Raw genomic sequence first — 18,487 nt, forward strand, 5'->3', positions numbered from 1 at the left:
ATCTCTGTTGGGAAAAATATTTTGGCATTATGGAAATCATGATCAAATTTATGTCATGATATGTGAGCCAAATAGAAATAAAGCCATTAAGGTGCTGCATTTATAATGTATGTATGTGTATGTATATATATATATATATATATATATATATATATAAAAGCCATGAAGGTGGTGAATTAATATTACCATCAAATAATCGCTCCTAATTCATTCGTTAAGAGAAAATGGAGCTTTTCTTGTGGAATATGATCCATTGTAGGAAGAGGGCCATTGTAGTGATCCTCAACCTGCAGCTGCGTATGGCAAGTAAGTCCCTTAAACTATACTCATCACATATTCAAGTTTGTTATTACAAATATATGTTTCGCTTTCTTACCTGCATGCTGCATTCTCTTATTTTTCCGAACTTATCTATGCTTATCTTTAGATTAGACCATTTCATGTAAATAGGAGCTGCTAAAGGAGTAAGCTGTGGAATGCTAGGACTGGGAGCACAATCTCCCTTCACCAAGGGATGTAATAAACCTCTATAAGAAAAAAAATGTCCCTCTTCTATGACTATTTGATCCAAACCTAGATGCACTCGAAGCCCTAAAAGGTAAAGTTTCGCTAGGAGTGAATAATGAAGATGTAACAAATATTTCTATGAATTCATACTGCCATGAAATGGGTTAACACCAATGTGTCCTTGCGGGAAAATGTGAATTTTCGGATGGATCACGTTAGGCAACAAGATGGTGCCAGGAGAACTCAGTCCTGAATTTATCCCTCAAGCCATGACCAATATAGAGAGTGGCCTTAAATCTTAATGCAGTAGGACTAACTAACATTAAGGTTTCGACTTTCGACTGTGGTTAATGCCGATGTTCTAGGAGTTTCTTACCCTCCTGCTGCAGGAAATTTTAGCAGTGAAGCTAATGATCTTGTGAAGGGAATCATGGTTAGCAGGTACAAATAACCCACTTTTGATAAACGTTTATCCATATTTTGCTTTAGCTTCAACTAGGGGTGGCAATGATGCGAATCGAGTTCGAGTTTGACTAAACTCGACTCGAACTCGGAAACTCATACCCAAACTTGACACAACTCGAAAACTCACGAGTTTCAAATTTTCAAGCTCAAACTCAAGCTCGAGCTCGAACTTGAACTTGAACTCGTTTCAAGCTCGAACTCGGTTAAAGATTGAACTCGAACTTTGTTCCAGCACGAATTCAGTTCCAACTCCAGCTACCTATATGCATTCTTTGAAGATTTTGTATGAACATGAAATACAAGTATCGAGTCCAGTATTGAGTTGCTCGACTCGAGTCGTTAACCTGTCGAGTCGAGCTCACTCGAGTCGGGCATTGATCGAGTCGAGTTCGAGTAGCTCGCGAGCTGTCTCAACTCATTGCCTGTCCTAGCTTCGACCTCTGGGGATATATCACTAGATTATGCCCTTTTCATAGCACCACAGCCTGTAAATTGATGGACAGTACAAGTACTATAGCATATTGTTGACGCATTTTATGCTGCCTTAGAGAAAATTAGTGGAAATAATGTGAAAATAGTTGTGTCAGTCAGTGGGTGGCCTATTGCAGGTAATGATCCTTATGCAAGTGAAGTTTTATGCAAAAATTTATAATCAGACTTATTGTTATTGACAAAATGAAGCATGTTGGAACACCAAGAAGGCCATTGGATTTTCTTGATATCTTAATTTAATGAAGATAAGAAGCCATTGGGGTTGAACAGAGTTTGGGAATTCATTATCCAAACATGAACCCTGTTTATTCCCTGCCATTTTAAGTAATATGATAATACATTTTGCTTCTTAATAAAAAATGCAAGTTGAAAATGTTGTTTAAGTTTTAAGTCTACTTTCATGTGTCAATAATACATTATGTAGTACTTACTCCTAAATTGCGACCGAATTTCATCTAATCATTGAATTTACTATTCTTGTAGCTTTCTAATTAGCTTAAGTTATAAAGTATTGAATCATGTATACATCATTGTCACGCGATTAAGATGATTACAAGATTCCCATCTTTGAGCGTTTGACTCGACAATGGATTGTGCATTGTATACTTGGTAAATTGATTTTCAGATCAGGTTAATAGTTTGTACTCTCCCCTTTTAAAACTAAGATACGTCCAATATTTAAGATTGAACTTTGATAGGAGAAAAAATGTACTACAAAAAGTTTTCATTACGTCCTATCAAACAGTAAGGCAAATGTGTGGCGATTATGTATACATCATATCATTGTCTAATATTTTTTATACACATGGGAATAATGCTTAAAAAATCTAACTTTAAGTCAAACAGCGAGGAAGGAAATTGTGCGACAATTAATATATGCATCACTTCTCCAATTAGGGATGGGTCTGGGTCGGGTCCAACTGGACCCTAGACCCGGACCCTAAATTTTTTTACAGACCTGGAACCGGACCCTAAGGGTCTGAAAAAATTGGACCCAGACCCTAAGGGTTTGGAGGGTCCAGGCTTAAATTCTTTAGTTTGCCAAATTTTTAGCATTATTAATATCAATAATCATTTGAAATTCGCATGAAACAAACACAAAAAAATCGCATGAATCAAACACAAGAATTCGCATGAAACAAACACAAACATATAAATTGAAAAAAATGAAACAAACACAAACTTATAAACGAAAAAAAAAAACGAAATAAACACAATTCCAAACATATAAACTGAAAAAAAGCGAAACAAACACAAATATAAAAACTGAAAAAAAAAAGAAACAAACACAACTTACCTAAGAGTTCAGAATGGGTGTTTTAGTTTATGTTTTAGTCATTTAGAAAATCAATTTGTTTTTTTTAAAGTTAAAATGTATATATTAAATAAGTTTAGGGTCTACGGGTCGGGTCGGGTCTGGGTCCAAAATTTTAAGACCCGGACCCTAAAAAATTCACTTGGACCCAGACCCGGATCCTTAGGGTCTAAAAAAGTTGGACTCAAACCCTTAAATTAGGGTCGGGTCCAACAGGGTCCGGGTAGAGTCCTGGACCCATGTCCATCCCTAGCTCCAATCACTCTCCGATCTAGACACACGAAAAAGATTATTACAAAAACGTTTAACATTAATATCCTAACAAACAGCAAGAAAACTGAAAACCAAACGCGTTTCATTTCTGTTTGAAAAAGAAAGGCAAACTTGTGTCAATTGTCATGAACAACATTTTCTTCTAGGGAGGTGTTGATGTGAATATGTGTTTGTTTCATTAGGGCCTGTTCTCTTCGGCATAAAATAGCTGAACTGAACTAAACTTATTGGAGCTGAACTGAACTGAATTGAATTAAATTAAATTAAATTAAATTGAATGTAATAAATATATAAATAATATTTTAAAAAATAATAATATGAATATTAAATAATAATTATAATGATAAGTAATACTAATGAATAATAATAATAATAGTATTTTGGATATTTTTAAATGATAGTTATAAATAAATAATATTAATAATCATAAATTAATAATAATAATAATTAATGATAATTAATAATTATTATTTTATATTATTTGTATTAATATATTAATACTTGATGATGATATATAATAACAATAATATCTAAGAAGTAAATTAATATTACTAGTTTAATAATTAGATTTAATAATATAAAGATATTTCGTAATAAAAATAATGATTGGGTTGGACCGCGAAAATTACATCATAAACCATCTTGACGCGATTTGATTGGTTTATGGACTAAAAAAAGTGGGTTTATTTGTGCTTTGACCTAAACCATGTTCCTCCTAATAATAATAATAATAATAACAATGAGTAAAGCTATAATAAACAAAATAATATATAGAAACAACAACAATAGTAATAATAATACTCACTTAATAGTAATGATATATATTTAAATAATAATAATAATAATAATGATAATAATAATAATAATAATAATAATAATAATAATAATAATAATAATAATAATAAGAGTAATTAGTAAAATAAATTATACCAACATAATAATAAAAATTAACAAAATGGTTACAAAAGAATGGAACTGAGCTGAACTGAATTGATTGGAGCTGAACTGAACTGAACTAAACTGATGGGAGCTGAATTGAACTGAACTGAAAATAAGTTGGGAAGAACAGACCCTTAGTAAAAAACTCACAGTTAAAACATTGAATTTGAAACTAGTATATAATATACATCTAATTTCAAAACATCAAATATATCATCCCCTCTCGTTTAAGAAATTTGATTTGCAAACCAGATTAGTTATATTGTCTACGAAAAATCATTTTTATATAATCCTTCATCTTACGTACTTAAAAAACGGTTGAATTATGGCACAAATATTGCTACAAGGCCCACGACATTGTTCTCATTTTGAATTTAAACATCTTTACAATAAATAAACCTCCATGTATATTGTCAAATGATTCCACTTCTTTTAACTCAAGTCAAATTGTTTGTTTGTAATATTGAATTAAGCTAAAGGAAACATCATGTATTCCCTTTGTTATGCTGTCAAGTATATTTAATCTCTTCAACTTTGTATCTTAATGATGATTATTACCTCCATTTTTAATAGATTTACAAGGTTACCTTTGGGGCCTTACTTAATCTCTCTGCTTTGACTTTTTTTTTATCTCAAAAAGATTATAAATAGAAAGAATAATTAGAAATAGAAGTAGTCTAATAATATGTGTTCGAATAATTGGACATAAAGTAACATTTTTTTCATAACGGACGCCTCAATTCAGCCTTATAGCCAAAAAGCCGCAGTTGGAGGTGTTTTGCGTAATCATTATGGAAAATTTGTGTGTTTTCTCTTCCCCCATACCTCTTATAGAAATTAACTCGGCTGAAATACTTGTCATCCATCGAGCACTAAAACTCACCCTCAGTTGCAACAGACTCAACTCATCCATGTTGATAGCGGAATCCAATTCAAGTAATGCGTTTAGATGGTGTCATGAAGATCATGGGGTCCATGAAATCTCAACTTCATCCTGAATTTTATCCGAAATACCATGAAATCGGAACTCCAAGTGACCATCACTCACAAGAAGAGAGAGACTAATGTGGTGGCGGACACCCTCGCCAAGCAAGGCTTGCGTCATGATGCTCCTCTTCTTTGGAGGTACATCACCAAAACTGTTTGTGTAATCTTTATTGATGCAATGGAAAATTAACATATTATCAAAACAATAATGTCCATGCCCTTAACTTTTAGGATAGCATTTTTTTCATATCAATATCTCGTCTCCAATCTATATGCCAACGTCTGTAATTTTTCGTGCTAGACACATCACTTGTTCAAAAATTTCTAAAAGAGACAATTTAATTTTAATATAAAAGTAGACCTAGTCATTAAATGGATTAAAACAGTTACTATTGAACTAATTTAGTTTTAATTATTGAACTTACTATTGTCTAATTTAAATTTAAAAATAGACGGTATCTTATAATACAAACTCTTGCTTGTTTAACTCTATCCATATGACCATATAGAAAGAAATGAATCCTTATCAAAATAAATTTATAGAAGGAAATGAATCTCAATTTATGGAAACAAATCATCCAATCCGATTTCGTTGATAAGTAATGAGTTGTCAACTCAAGCTAATCTAGCTTTAGTGTATAGAGAAAGAGGTTAATTATATAAAAGCCATACTCTTGGTGAAACTACATCATGGTAAAATAATCCCACTTACAAAAAACTAAAATTTAGTCGAATCATTTTTTGAGGTGACATGAAGCTATGCTCAACAAATTTGTTTTTTTTCACAGTGGTTGTTGCACTTAACTTGACCATCAATCTCCAGCTGCAATTGACAAGTAAGTTGCTAGAACATTTTTTTGTTGAGAGAAATATTTTTCTAGAAATAATATTTCTCATTTTTATTGTTTGATTTGTAAATGAGATAAAACAATTTATGTATGATGAAAAAAGTTCGTCCTAAATATTAATCCTTACTTCTTATCTTTTTCTTTATCTGGGTCTTTTCTTATCTAATATCTCTAGTCCGTCTTGACTTTATATTGTCTTTGTAAATTTCCTCGTGAATAACCAAAGAAATGAAAACTAATTAACAATTATGTTGACATGTTGTCCCTTTGAAAAACGTCTGAAAAACTTTATTATTCCTTCGATTTTCTGGCCAACTAAACATGCATAGTCTATAATACTATACATGAAATTATAAATCAAGCTTCATGAAATAATAAGCTTAACGCATTACATCATGAATCCCAAGTATAAGCTCAAATATTACATATTTTTGTCCTAATTTAACTTGTCCATGCAATTAATTAGGTGCCATTATTGGAGCTAATTATGGGATGCAAGCAGACAATCTTCCATCGCCAATCAATGTGATCACCCTCTATATGCATGAAAACATTCCTCTGTTGAGATTGTTTGAGCCACATTCAGATGTTTTGGATGCCCTAAGAGGGTCAATAATTAAAGTTTCCCTAGGAGTGAAAAATGAAGATGTACCAGACATTGCAATGAACACAAATACTGCCATGCAATGGGTTAACACCAACATTGTTCCTTTTATTCGAGAAGTGGATATCGGATGGATCACGGTGGGCAACGAGATGGTGCCGGGTCCTAACGCCAATCTCATCCCTCAAGCCATGAATAATCTACTTAGTGCACTTAACTCAGCACGAATAACCAACATTAAAATCTCGACAGTGGTTAACGCCAATGTCTTGGGAGTTTCTTCCCCTCCTTCTGCAGGGACCTTCAGTGATGAAGCTAGTGCAACTATGCAAGGCATCGTTACATGGTTAAATGGTACAAACAACCCCTTATTAATCAACGTCTACCCATATATCGCATTCGCTTCAAACCCGACCCAAATACCATTAGATTATGCACTTTTTAATGCACAACAGCCAGTGATTGATGGGGAATACACATACTATAGCTTGTTTGAAGCTATGGTTGACGCATTTTATGCTGCCCTAGAGAAAATTGGTGCTAATAATCTGAACGTAGTTGTTTCTGAGACTGGGTGGCCTAACGCTGGGAATGATCCTTATACAAGTAAGCAAAATGCACAAACTTATAACCAGGAACTCATTGATAAAATGAAGCAAACAGGCACACCAAGAAGGCCAAATAATATTTTGGATATCTTCATATTTTCTATGTTTAATGAAGATAAAAAGGCGGTTGGAGTCGAACAAAATTGGGGTTTTCATTACCCGAATATGGACGCTGTGTATCCCTTGACATTTTAACTATCAAGTATGATAATTAGTTGAGGATTATTCTTGTAAACTTCCCATAACTAAAATAATGAAAAAAATTGTGTTCAATAGTTTTAAAATCCAACGTGTTTCTTGTGTGGCAATGGGCAAGTCGCATGATTAACAAACCATGTAGCAGTGGACGTGAAAAACAAACTAAATATATAATTAACCTGCTTCAATTCATATGAGTAACTCCTAATAATATCTGACATATAACCCAAATAATTACAAGTAACCCCAATAATTACTAAGAATCCATTGTATTTATAAGTAAGCCAATAATTATAAGTCGCGTATTCTTAATAAATAGTTACTAATAATTTCTAAGACAAACAACCTCAACAAGATACATAAGTGACCTCAACAACTATAAATAACTAATACTATGTTGATAAGTAACCCTAATAATTATAAAGGAACCCTAGTATATTAATTAGTTACCTCATGATATACTTCAGCTAACCTTATGTTGGAGTTTGAACTAGTCAGACATTCAACCAATGATGTGGCTGGCTCCATAAAAAAAATTGCATTCAAAATTTTGTAAATTAGTGCAATTACTTAGTTAGTTACATCTAAATATATTAGCTAATCCTTTTATTTTGTTCAGCTCATCTATAAAATATGTTGGACACAAATCTAATGTTGAAAAGTAAAAGTGCTGTGTCCCTTCCATAAGCGCGCTTTACGGTGCCCTTTGGTACTCTAGTTAGTGAGTTGGTTTCGACATAGTAAGGGTTCGCTGGATCGCCGACGAAGAAGAGATAGACCATAGTAGGATAAAGAAGAGTGTTCTTTGGTATACCTTCAAGCATCCTCACTTGTTCTTTGGTATACCTTCAAGCATCCGAAGGACTTTCATTTCCCCCGTACAAGCAAGAGTTGGCTGGTAAAAAGGTAGTTCCCAACTGGAGTTACTAGAAAATTAAGGATACAAAATTAATTTTGAACGAAACACAGCTAATTTTGGTCTACCCCAACAATTACTCGATCACTCTAACCAAAAGTAAGGTGCAATCGTGCAAGCATGAATCAAGAAAGCAATTAAACTTAAATCTCAACTTTCACGTGCAAGCAATAAGAGAAAGAAAGCATCCTAAGAATGGGAATATGACCATGTACAGAATTTCAAAACCAAAAGCTCAGTATCGTTCATTTTGTCATAAACTGATCAAAAACTATAAGCTTTTTCTTCACTTTCCGAACATATTCTAAGATCTCTGTCACTGAACAAAATAAAAACTCTATCGTCCCCCTCCATCATCAAAGCCAAGAAAAGATACCAACTCCAGAATCAGGCGCCAGAAATTATTGCATGGCAAAACCAACGTCGCTCAGTTCAGAACTACAGACGCCCACTTTTTATAATACTCCATCTCACCTGATCAACTTTCCCATTCAAAAACAAAGCAAAGCAGAAACGCAAAAAATCTACCTTTCACTATTTTTCTGAAGCAGTATAGGAATCAAAAATTGAATCTTCACAGTGAAGAATCAGCTGTTCTCGGTTCAGAGGAAGCACCAGTAGAACACGAAGCTGGAGAACTTGATTCTGCCATTATCTTTGACTGTAAGCCCTGAAGCAGCTTTGATTCCGGTCTCCATTTCATATACTGTCAATATATACATTAAGAAATTTAACAATCAGTAATGCAGATAATAGAGAACTCCAAGTCCCCCCGACAGTATAGCTAAAACAAAAGGAAAATCATATAGGGTAACCTTTTACTTCAGACTTTTTTCAAAAATAACCCTCATTTATTGGACACTCCGTAAAATTAACCATGAACTTTGAAAAGCACTAAATAAAACCATCTAAGGCAACCCTAGGAAAGGTATCCTTGTGACATAAGGTTATTTTGGAAATTGTCTCCGTACAGGTTACCCTAGAAAATTTCCCAAAAGCAGAAGATTATAAGGACCATTTTTTGTAGTTGCAAAGTATATTACCTTCTGAACAAAAGCACTTATCTCTTCCTCTGTAAGGCCTTCATCATCTCCATCATCATCCTCCCAACCAAGAGCACGTAAAAAATGCAACTCTTCCTCTGGATGGATGAGTTCATGATGACTCAAGTCACGGCCTCTTTGGTGTGAAAAGCTCTCAGACAATTTACAAGTATCACCATTACAATTCACCGCACTGCCATTTTCAGTGAGACTCGCCTGATCAGAGGCCAGTTCCTTCTCTTCGCCTGAATTTAGCACAGCAGATGAGATCACTGCACCAGAGTCAGAGTCAGCAACAGTAGATACGCCACCCATAGAATTCTTTCTCACCAAGTTAAAGAAATCATTCCGACTCTGAAGATAAGCATGTGATGACCGCTTATCCATCACTTGTCCACCATTCAAACTATAACCCGATGTCTTGCGCTCACTTTTAGAGAGCTTCATGTTATTTGAACTTTTAGATGGAAAGGATGCAACTGAAGAAGAACCTGTAGATGGACCATTTGCAACCACATTTGTAACTTTAATTGCTTGAGCAGGAACATCCTTCAATGCAGGAGAAGCAACTTTTTCTCGACCAGTTTTAAGCAACTGAAGCTTTGAAGAAGATGAATTCAGGCCATCCACTCGGCCACTTCCACCACGAACGGCTTGACTACCAAGCTGCAAGGATGGCATTTGCTGCAGCCCATTCTTGGGACCAGCCACGCTATCAATAGATCTTGCCGCTGTCTTTGGTTTCAACTTATCAGATGGGTTCAGCACCTACAGGAGAAGTGTAAATCAAGTTAAAGTATACTCCTCTATCTGATATGAGCACGCACCAGATTAAAACAGGGATGTCAAACAGACACAGACACTAATCCATCATAAAATAATCCCTGCATCAGATTCAGTTGTCATGTTTTTTAGCACAAAGTAAAGAGATCTATTTGTAGTTAGAGGTGGTACATAAAGCAGAGCAGAGATATTAGAGAATGAGACACCACACAGCGAGCATAAAGAAAGGCTTTTGTCTCTAGTAGTCAAAATATCTTAGCCCTCCCAGTCGTGCATGACCCACACAGGGTAAGCAAACACCAATAACTCGCCATCTCAAGGCAACTTCAAAAAGAAAACGGTCAAGCAGAAAAAAAAAATGTATCTCAAAACAGCACAAATCTTCAGGATACCAAATACATCTCATTTATGACTTCCAAAATACATGAACAGAAAATTCAGCACCTATTCTACTCACCAGCCAGCAGAAACAGAAAATCTCCTGCAAACTAGAAACTAACAGAGCACTATACAAATTGAACCTTTGAATTAAGATGTATTTCAATGTTCATATGTGAAGAAGTTGAATTTTATTTTAATATACCAAGTACGTGAATTTATGTTTTGAGGTGGATGATGGGGTAGTTAAGGCGGTTATGAGATGGGTATTGATACCCAAGTGGATGGTGGGACAGGGATGGTTTTTATTGTGTACCCGTTGGGCAGGGATGGATATAGGTTTCTTACCTGCCATGGGTGATGGGGCAGGGATCGATATGGAAATTTAAAGATGGACTAAGTGATACAAAGATGTTCAAACTACTGTTGTGCAAGAGATCCAGGAACCAAGATCCACAGATTTCTTGAGTCCAAAGTTTCAAGTTATGTTCTGCAAATTGCAAAATGAATGTTTACGACAAAGAATTTGTACAGCAGCAAAATGTATAGTTACGTTATGTCAGACATCCTAAGGGTAATGACCACTTATTCTTGAATAGAGGGGTGCATAGTTATTGGGGGGGGGGGGGGAATCAGTTACTGAAGTACCCAGAAGCCATATCGATTCATGATACTCCGTCAGGCAACATGAGTGTGGACATTTATTAGGACCAAAATAATGGAAAATTGTTCAAAAATAGCCAAGTTGGACACTTGGACACAAACTCATGTCCACACAAGTACTTGAGTCCAAGTAGCATAGAGTGGTCAGTGTTTCAAGTAAGCTTAATATATGAAAACTTAAGAACACTAACTCTGGCGCACGGAGAATACTGCTCCATGATTTTTACCCTAAAAAAGCCTATACCCAATTTAGACCTTCTAATTTTGGTAGCTATTACCACTTCTCGTCACTTCAGCTTGCAATTATTAGCTACATCAACAGCTACCAAGCCAAACATTTATTATATACAGGTAATTGCTATAAAATGCTATCATAATATATTAAAAACACCAAACTGCCTTAGGTAACCAGCTACATTTGATAAATGCAAACCAACCAATCAAAGACAACATCAGCTATACAATCATAACTAGAAGAACATAGAAAAAGAACCCCTCACCGAGGTTTTAGGCATTGAGGAGGTCATAGGAATCAGCTTCTTGGTTCCAACTGAAGGTAGCTCCTCAAACCTCTGAGTTGATACAAGTTGCTGCACAAAAAGTTAAAGTGATATTCAGCAGACTGTTATCATTACAAAACATCAGCTATACCACTTTCACTAAAGTGGTCAGCAAATTGCATACCTGTGGTACATTTTGAGGTCGCAAAGGACCCTGCACCAACGCTTCTGCCATATTAAGACCATTCGGAGTAGCTGGCTCACTTGACGTTGAAACAGAAGACGGTGGAGCAGCAACAGCAGAAGGAGCTGGCAGCAAGGTAGGGGAAGATGCAATGCTATTACTCCCCACTACAGGCACCTCAACAAGAGCTGATGTCCAACCTTCACAGCCAATCAATGGTGAGGTCCCAATGGACAGGCCTTGAACACCCCTGCTCAGCCCAGGTGATGGTACTCTGGCTATATCAGGCGTAGTAGGTCTCTCATCGGATCCAAGCAATGGGAAATCTCTTTCAAATGACACCTTCTGAGTGCTAGTAGAAGCATTACCAACAGAACTGGGTCCATTTCCATTGCCGTTGATATTGTGGCCTTTATTTCTCAAATCTGTGAAGGATTTACGCTGCATGAACTCATCCGGCCTTCTAGAAATCATGGAATTTGAACGTCTTAAAGTGTCTTTTTCAGTCCTCCCACCAATAATGCTTGCCAAGGGATCAGAATATTCAGAATCCCAAATGTCAGGAATGCCCAACTTTTCTCTATCTTTGGCACGTTGATTTCTCGCAGAACCACTATAGGAACGCGAGTAAGGGTTCTTGTCATGCTTACTAGAGCCATTGCTGCTTGAACTTCTTCGAGAATTAGTTGAAGAACTCCGCTCTAGAACAGAAGAGTGAGGAGCATCCGAGTAACTGCTGCTATTCAAGATCCTATTTCTTCTAGGAAGTGCCAATAATGGACCATCTAAAAGAATCCACACAAGCCAACAGATTATCAGAAAACAATCAAGCAGTGCAAAATCATAGACAAAACCAAAAGAACTATCTAGATACAAAACTTCCTACCAAGTACCTGTTTTTGAAGACGAAACATGGTGGCTTAAATTGCCACCTCCAGTGCTTCTCAACCATTCTGGAACTAAACTGGGTTCACTTCTTTCCATAACAGAATCTGAACATGTTAATATATGTACCAACAAAATCACTGATTAACTTCCCCCTTCTTCTTCTTCAATCTCCTTTCTCAAGAAACCTGGCACCACCAAACTCTTCTTAACCTCTAATAGGCACAATCTCTAACCAATATCCTACTCAATGTCAACCTTCTTATTATGCTCTAGCGCAAAACTACTAGCCAACTCTATTATCGAAGAAATAAGGAAACGGGCGACAATTTGGCACCAGATATCCGGAGGTCTCTCACAGTCAAAGTCTTGAAAATCTTAGTTCTGATTTTCCAGATAACAACGCTTCTACCACAGTCGTAAAACGGTCGATTACTCGAACGTAATGTCTGTTTGATGTCCAAAGTAGACTCCCCTTCAAACTATATCAAAAATGAATTTGAATAGCTACTTCCCTGTACAGTTAAAAACTAGGGTTCCAAAAAGTTTGTCCCAATTCTACGATTAATAAAGGAACCAAATACGAACACAAGTACCAAACCACAGCAATAGTATCAATGGAGGAACAACCAAAAACGCCAGCATAAACAAAATTGGTACAATACCTAATTCTACTCCTCCATCTTCGACAAAAAAGATGGATTTTCAGAACAAATTAAACCACACTTACGAACAGTGCGTATCCAAGGGGGGTTCAGTGGGTTCTCAACTGAACCCCCAAAATTTGAAATTTTACGATAAATTCTGAATTCGTGCTGAAATTTGTGTAATATGCAAATTTTCAATCGTAAAACTCAAATTGAAATTACTCCAATACAAACCTTCAAATTTCTGAAAGATCGAAGTTTCCGAATTCGTCGAAAAAAGGTTTAATTTGGCCGAAAATCGTTGTGTTTCAGTCTTCTTATCTGCTTGTCAAATTCGAAGAACGTAAATTGACGCAGAAAATCTGAAATTTGCGTGTGATAATTCGTCGAGTTTTTGAATGCGAAATCCTGAAGAATGGGTGAAATCTAGAGAGAGAAAGTTGTGAATTGTAATCGAGGGTTAGGGTTACAGACTTCTTGTATTGTTTTCTTTCTATTTAATTCTTGACGGATCTTTTAAATTGTTTCTTTTTCTTTCTTTCTTTGCTTTGCTTAAATTTGTTGTTTATAAACGGTGTAGACGACTAGACGGTATAGGACCAAAATTATATGACTTTGTAAGAAGGGTAATGAGGGAACATAGAAAATATAAATATCATGAGATTTATATAAAACTAATCTATATCTATAATAGGTAGGTAGAATTTGATGGATTACAAAATAAAATTTGAATCAAAGATAATATTTTAAGAGTTTTGAAATTACTCAAATTGATATATTATTGTGTTGGAGGTAATAGAGTTTGAATTTCATTTTTCGTGATTAAGAATATATGTTGAGACTAGTATAAAATGTATGAATTGATCCTCCTTAGTATTTGTATGAATAGTAACAAGGAAAATCTTTAGAAAACGGAGGGAGTATGATTATATTGTTGTACGCCAAATATGAGTTATACTATGAAGAAAATGTATAGGATTATGTTAGAATAACGATTTCCAGTTAAATAGTAGTATATTTCATATGGGTTTTAATAAGGAATAATAACATGATACATATAGATATAGGTGCCTTTTCTTATATGTATCATGTTATTATTAAGGGCCTGTTCTCCCCAGCTTATTTTCAGTTCAGTTCAATTCAATTCAGTTCAGTTCAGTTCAGTTCAGATAAGTTCAGTTCAGACCAGTTCAGTTCACTTCAGCTCTTGATAATACTTTTACTCTCACATATCACTATTCAATTAAGTTCAGTTCAATTCAGTTCAGTTCAGTTCATTTCAGTTCAGTTCAATTCAGTTCAGATCAGTTCAGTTTAGTTCAATTCAGTTCAGTTCAGCTGTTTTATGCAGAAGAGAACAGGCCCTAAATCATGATTTTAATAACATGATACACATAGGTGCTTTTTCTTATATGTAACATGATACATATAGGTGCATTACTTAAATTTAAGTAATAGTTGTTTTGCAATTAGGAATCTTAAATCATGATTTTAGAATTTAATTTATTGTGTACATTGCCTTTTATTTTTTTAAAATGGGTAATGAGAAGTGCCATATGAAGCTGGCAGTCTGATAGCCTTTGTGAGTAGGGGGAAATGTAAGGGAATTCCACCTTGAAAGTGTCTTTAGTGAAGTTTGATTGCACAAACTTGAGGTTGTAAAATACAAATCTTTCCACTAGACCAAGTACTACTTGCCTACTTGGTTACATTGCCTTTTAAATTAACATTTACAAAATATTAATTAAAAAACTTGTCAAACAAAAAGTAGATGTCAATGATATCTTTATTTTAAAATTGTAGGATGTTTACACAAAAATGACTTGAAGAATAAAAAATAGGCATAACTATCAGAAGCTATCATTGGCTCATTGCCAATAAGCATGGCCCAATTTGTGTTGGCTAAGTCATTTGGTGCTAAAGGCCCTTTACTACAAAGCAAGTGAAACCATCAATGTATAGCAATTGTCCACAAATATTAAAATGAGAAAATGTGCAATATGTTGCTATTTCTTATTCATGTCTCTACGTGGTACTACGAGATTTCAACCCTTCACCCAAAAAATTACTCACGTGTATTTTAAGCGCTTATTGACGTAAAACTTTGAATTTAATATCTTTAATTATGTACATGTAAAATTATAAGGGGTTAGGGCTATTGAAGACGTTGCTACATATGTCGAGCAGGCCTCCGTTGTTGAGTGGAGCTCTGAGATTATGAGAGTGGATCGGATCCCTTTCTTCAAGAAGAGGCTTTGGCCTTAACTACTTCTCTTTACGACGTAAATGAAATCTTATATAACTTTTTTTTCCCTATGTATGAAGCACAAATTATGATTAAAAGTGGTGAGGAAGATTTGTGTTAAAATACAAAGTATAACCATTTATATGAAGCAACTTGAGTTTATCTTTTCATATTTTGTTGATCCATCACGGATAAACGTCATAGAGAGAAATGGTGTACTACAAGAGTCAATACCAAACTTGAGATACCACCCCTAGTATTCCAAATTTATCTTATTTTAAATGTGAATCCACACTATTTAAATTGAATATAATGAAATACGTACCTTTGAATCTCTCACAACGCTTTAAATAAAATATATAGTTATTGGTGCAAAGGACTAATTTTTAATGTCAAGTGGCTCATCAACATACCTAAAGTGCTACGGGAAGATGCAAATATGTGGGCTACTACTCTAAATTATGAGGAACTAGTTATTAGGCCCGGGCTATGCCCTGAGTAAGAAAATTTTTTATTTATTAATATAATACTTTATGATAATAACAATAAATACAACTTAGCCTAGTGGTTAAGACTTTAGTATATGTACTCGAAGTCTCGAGATCAAACCGTATACTACGTAATTTATAATTTTTTTAATTGTATATAGATTACATGAACTAAAACTCCCTAAGGGTAGTACTGTAGTGGTCAACACTGCTCTTCAAATGGTATCATGCATACATAATTAATTTTAATGAACATGCAAAATGATTTATTTTTAAGGATGCAAGGGATATGTTTAATAACATTAACTAATTACAACACATATTTGTAATTTTGTGGAAACATGGATCACTAAGAGATGTTAGATGAGATGGTGATTCTTTGAAAACCCTTACGTAAGGTCAGGGGTTCGAGCCTTGGCTTCAACATATTTATTTTTTAAATAATGACCACTTGCATTTGTTGGTTAACAAACACGTGGCAAAATTTCGATGGCATGAGGAAGGTGCCACGTCCACTTGCATTTGTTGGTTAACAAACACGTGGCAAAATTTCGATGGCATGAGGAAGGTGCCACATGGCGCATCGACGTTGTTACGCACGCCTTTTAATATATTTGTATAGATTTATCTTAAGTTCAACGTTGAGGTGTAAATATAGTGTATCATAGTTTGGCAAAGTTAATTTTGATTTCTCTTGAAGGTTGAAATTAGTTTATAGTTTTCAAACCCTAGTTATACATTCAAAAGCGTGCCAATTACATAAAATGTAGTTGTGTTTCAAAAAGGAAATAAAAAACAAGCAAAATAACAATATTCGTATCATCTATATTATCACATCTCTTTGAACCTTGATTTACATTGTCACCTAAAACTTTGACTTGTCGTGCTTGTTAGGGGAATTTATTATAAAATATAAAACATCTAGTCTTTTTTCTTTTTATGGTTGTTTAGTTCACCACATTTCTCTTATATTTACTCTCTTCATCTCAACTAACCTTTTTCCTTATTTGTATTTTCCTTTTATTTTTGTACCTTTTGCAGATTTTCCTTTGTCCAAATATAAGAAAATTACTCAATTTTATTAATTTGGGGCAATAATACAGCTATAAACATGTGCATATTAAAAGTAGTTGATGTAATAACCTCTATTTGCTGTACAAGATGTCATGATGTTAGTTATGACAATAGTCTTACCAAAAGTAGCTGTTAAAAGTAATTCATCTAATACACAAGCCAGCTCCAACATGAGTTTCATATCAAAGTTTTGACTTTGTCGAATTTTTTTAAATACATATAAAACACGCTCACAGTGAGTAGTACATAAACTCTACTTTGAGAATAAGATCTTAAAACATTAGTTTAGTATTATTATGAGGATTCCCCTCAAATTATTGTTTGAAAAAATTATTACGAGATTCAATATCAAGCATGCATTAAACTTCATATTAGGAAGATAATATTATCTAATTAGTATTCATTTTAAAGAGACCACTTTTAGGTTATATTAACTACTTGTTTTCATCGTTTTATCTTAAATAGTTTTGTTAAAATGTTTTTTAGGATCCGTTTGGCATGACGTAAAACGTTTTCCTGGAAAACTGTTTTCCTATATTTTCAGTTTTACATTGTTTGGTTGGCAAAAGAGTGTAAAACAATTTTTCCTTTGGGTAAAATTACTCTCACAATGATGGAAAACCATTTTCCCTTCAAATTAAGGGAAAACTGTTTTCCTTATCTCTCTTGTACATTCCTTTCACTACCTTATTGCTTTCCCATTCATTTTCCTTACATGAAACCAAATAACGAAAAACTAATTTTGATATTGTGTTTTTCATTGTAAACTTTTTTTTCCATGAAAATCATTTTACACCGAAAATGTTTTACATCCTACCAAACGGAACCTTAATCTTTTTCGTCAATCAACAAGGAATCTAGGATGAATGAACGATTACCCCCCTCGTCTCATAATATAGTGTTTGTTTATCTCTCTTGAGGTCAAAATCAAAATCTTTGACCAAATATTCTAACTTGTATATATATAAAAAATATCATATGAGATCTTATTATATTCGCCTCAATATAAACTTCATAATATCAATTTTCTTTTGTCACAAAAAAAAAATCAATTTTGTATCGAAGATATAAAATCAAAGATGTGTCTTCGAGATCGTGTGAAAAAGAAACAAACACCATATATATTTATATTGATGATGAGACAGAGTGATTATTAATTAGGACATGTTCTCCCCAACTTATTTTCAGTTTAGTTCAATTCAATTCAGTTCAGTTCAATTCAATTCAGTTCAGTTCAATTCAGTTTAGTTCATTTCAGCTCTAGACAACACTTTTAATCTCACATATCACTATTCATTTTAGTTCAATTCAATTCAATCAGTTCAATTCAGTTTAATTCAATTCAGTTGTGTTGTTTTATGATAAAGAGAACAAACCCTCGGTCTTCTCTACTTATTAATTAAGAAAAAAAATACTAAGAGCGTTGACCGTCGTGGTCTATCAAA

The 18,487-nt window shown here is 34.3% G+C and overlaps 2 protein-coding genes across 4 annotated transcripts; one reads left to right on the plus strand and one right to left on the minus strand.

Moving 5' to 3' along the window:
- Positions 1–224: 224 nt before the first annotated feature.
- Positions 225–7,233, plus strand: LOC104889909 (glucan endo-1,3-beta-glucosidase). The gene is made up of 4 exons (XM_048647858.1): positions 225–306; positions 873–940; positions 1,490–1,580; positions 6,293–7,233. The coding sequence occupies exons 1-4, from the start codon at positions 225–227 to the stop codon at positions 7,231–7,233; spliced, it is 1,182 nt and encodes a 393-aa protein (XP_048503815.1).
- A 400-nt stretch (positions 7,234–7,633) lies between these two features.
- On the minus strand, positions 7,634–13,796 carry LOC104888222 (hypothetical protein). Of its 3 annotated transcripts, none has more exons than XM_010673237.4 (6): positions 12,597–13,796; positions 11,704–12,488; positions 11,520–11,609; positions 9,196–9,963; positions 8,681–8,858; positions 7,634–8,131 (listed from the first exon to the last, which is right to left on the minus strand). In XM_010673237.4, exons 1-5 carry the CDS (start codon positions 12,685–12,687, stop codon positions 8,727–8,729), a joined length of 1,866 nt encoding a protein of 621 aa, XP_010671539.1. In that variant the 5' UTR covers positions 12,688–13,796; the 3' UTR covers positions 7,634–8,131; positions 8,681–8,726. The 3 variants fall into 3 exon arrangements, with proteins under 3 accessions (XP_010671539.1, XP_010671612.1, XP_010671459.1); XM_010673310.4 differs by having other exon boundaries at positions 7,634–8,162; XM_010673157.4 differs by lacking the exon at positions 7,634–8,131 and having other exon boundaries at positions 8,324–8,858.
- Between the last annotated feature and the right edge of the window lie 4,691 nt (positions 13,797–18,487).

This window comes from Beta vulgaris, chromosome 1, assembly GCF_026745355.1.
Source record: "Beta vulgaris subsp. vulgaris cultivar EL10 chromosome 1, EL10.2, whole genome shotgun sequence".
Taxonomy (NCBI): Eukaryota; Viridiplantae; Streptophyta; class Magnoliopsida; order Caryophyllales; family Amaranthaceae; genus Beta; species Beta vulgaris.

Excerpts from the sequence above, each read along its gene's own strand:
- LOC104889909 (XM_048647858.1), top strand. The coding sequence starts at position 225 with ATGGAGCTTTTCTTGTGGAATATGATCCATTGTAGGAAGAGGGCCATT. Across the intron at positions 307-872 it reads CCTGCAGCTGCGTATGGCAA|GAGTTTCTTACCCTCCTGCT; the intron begins GTAAGTCCCTTA and ends CCGATGTTCTAG. Across the intron at positions 941-1,489 it reads ATCTTGTGAAGGGAATCATG|CATATTGTTGACGCATTTTA; the intron begins GTTAGCAGGTAC and ends CAAGTACTATAG.
- LOC104888222 (XM_010673237.4), bottom strand. The coding sequence starts at position 12,687 with ATGGAAAGAAGTGAACCCAGTTTAGTTCCAGAATGGTTGAGAAGCACT. Across the intron at positions 12,489-12,596 it reads TGTTTCGTCTTCAAAAACAG|ATGGTCCATTATTGGCACTT; the intron begins GTACTTGGTAGG and ends GGATTCTTTTAG. Across the intron at positions 9,964-11,519 it reads CCTCAATGCCTAAAACCTCG|GTGCTGAACCCATCTGATAA; the intron begins GTGAGGGGTTCT and ends CTTCTCCTGTAG.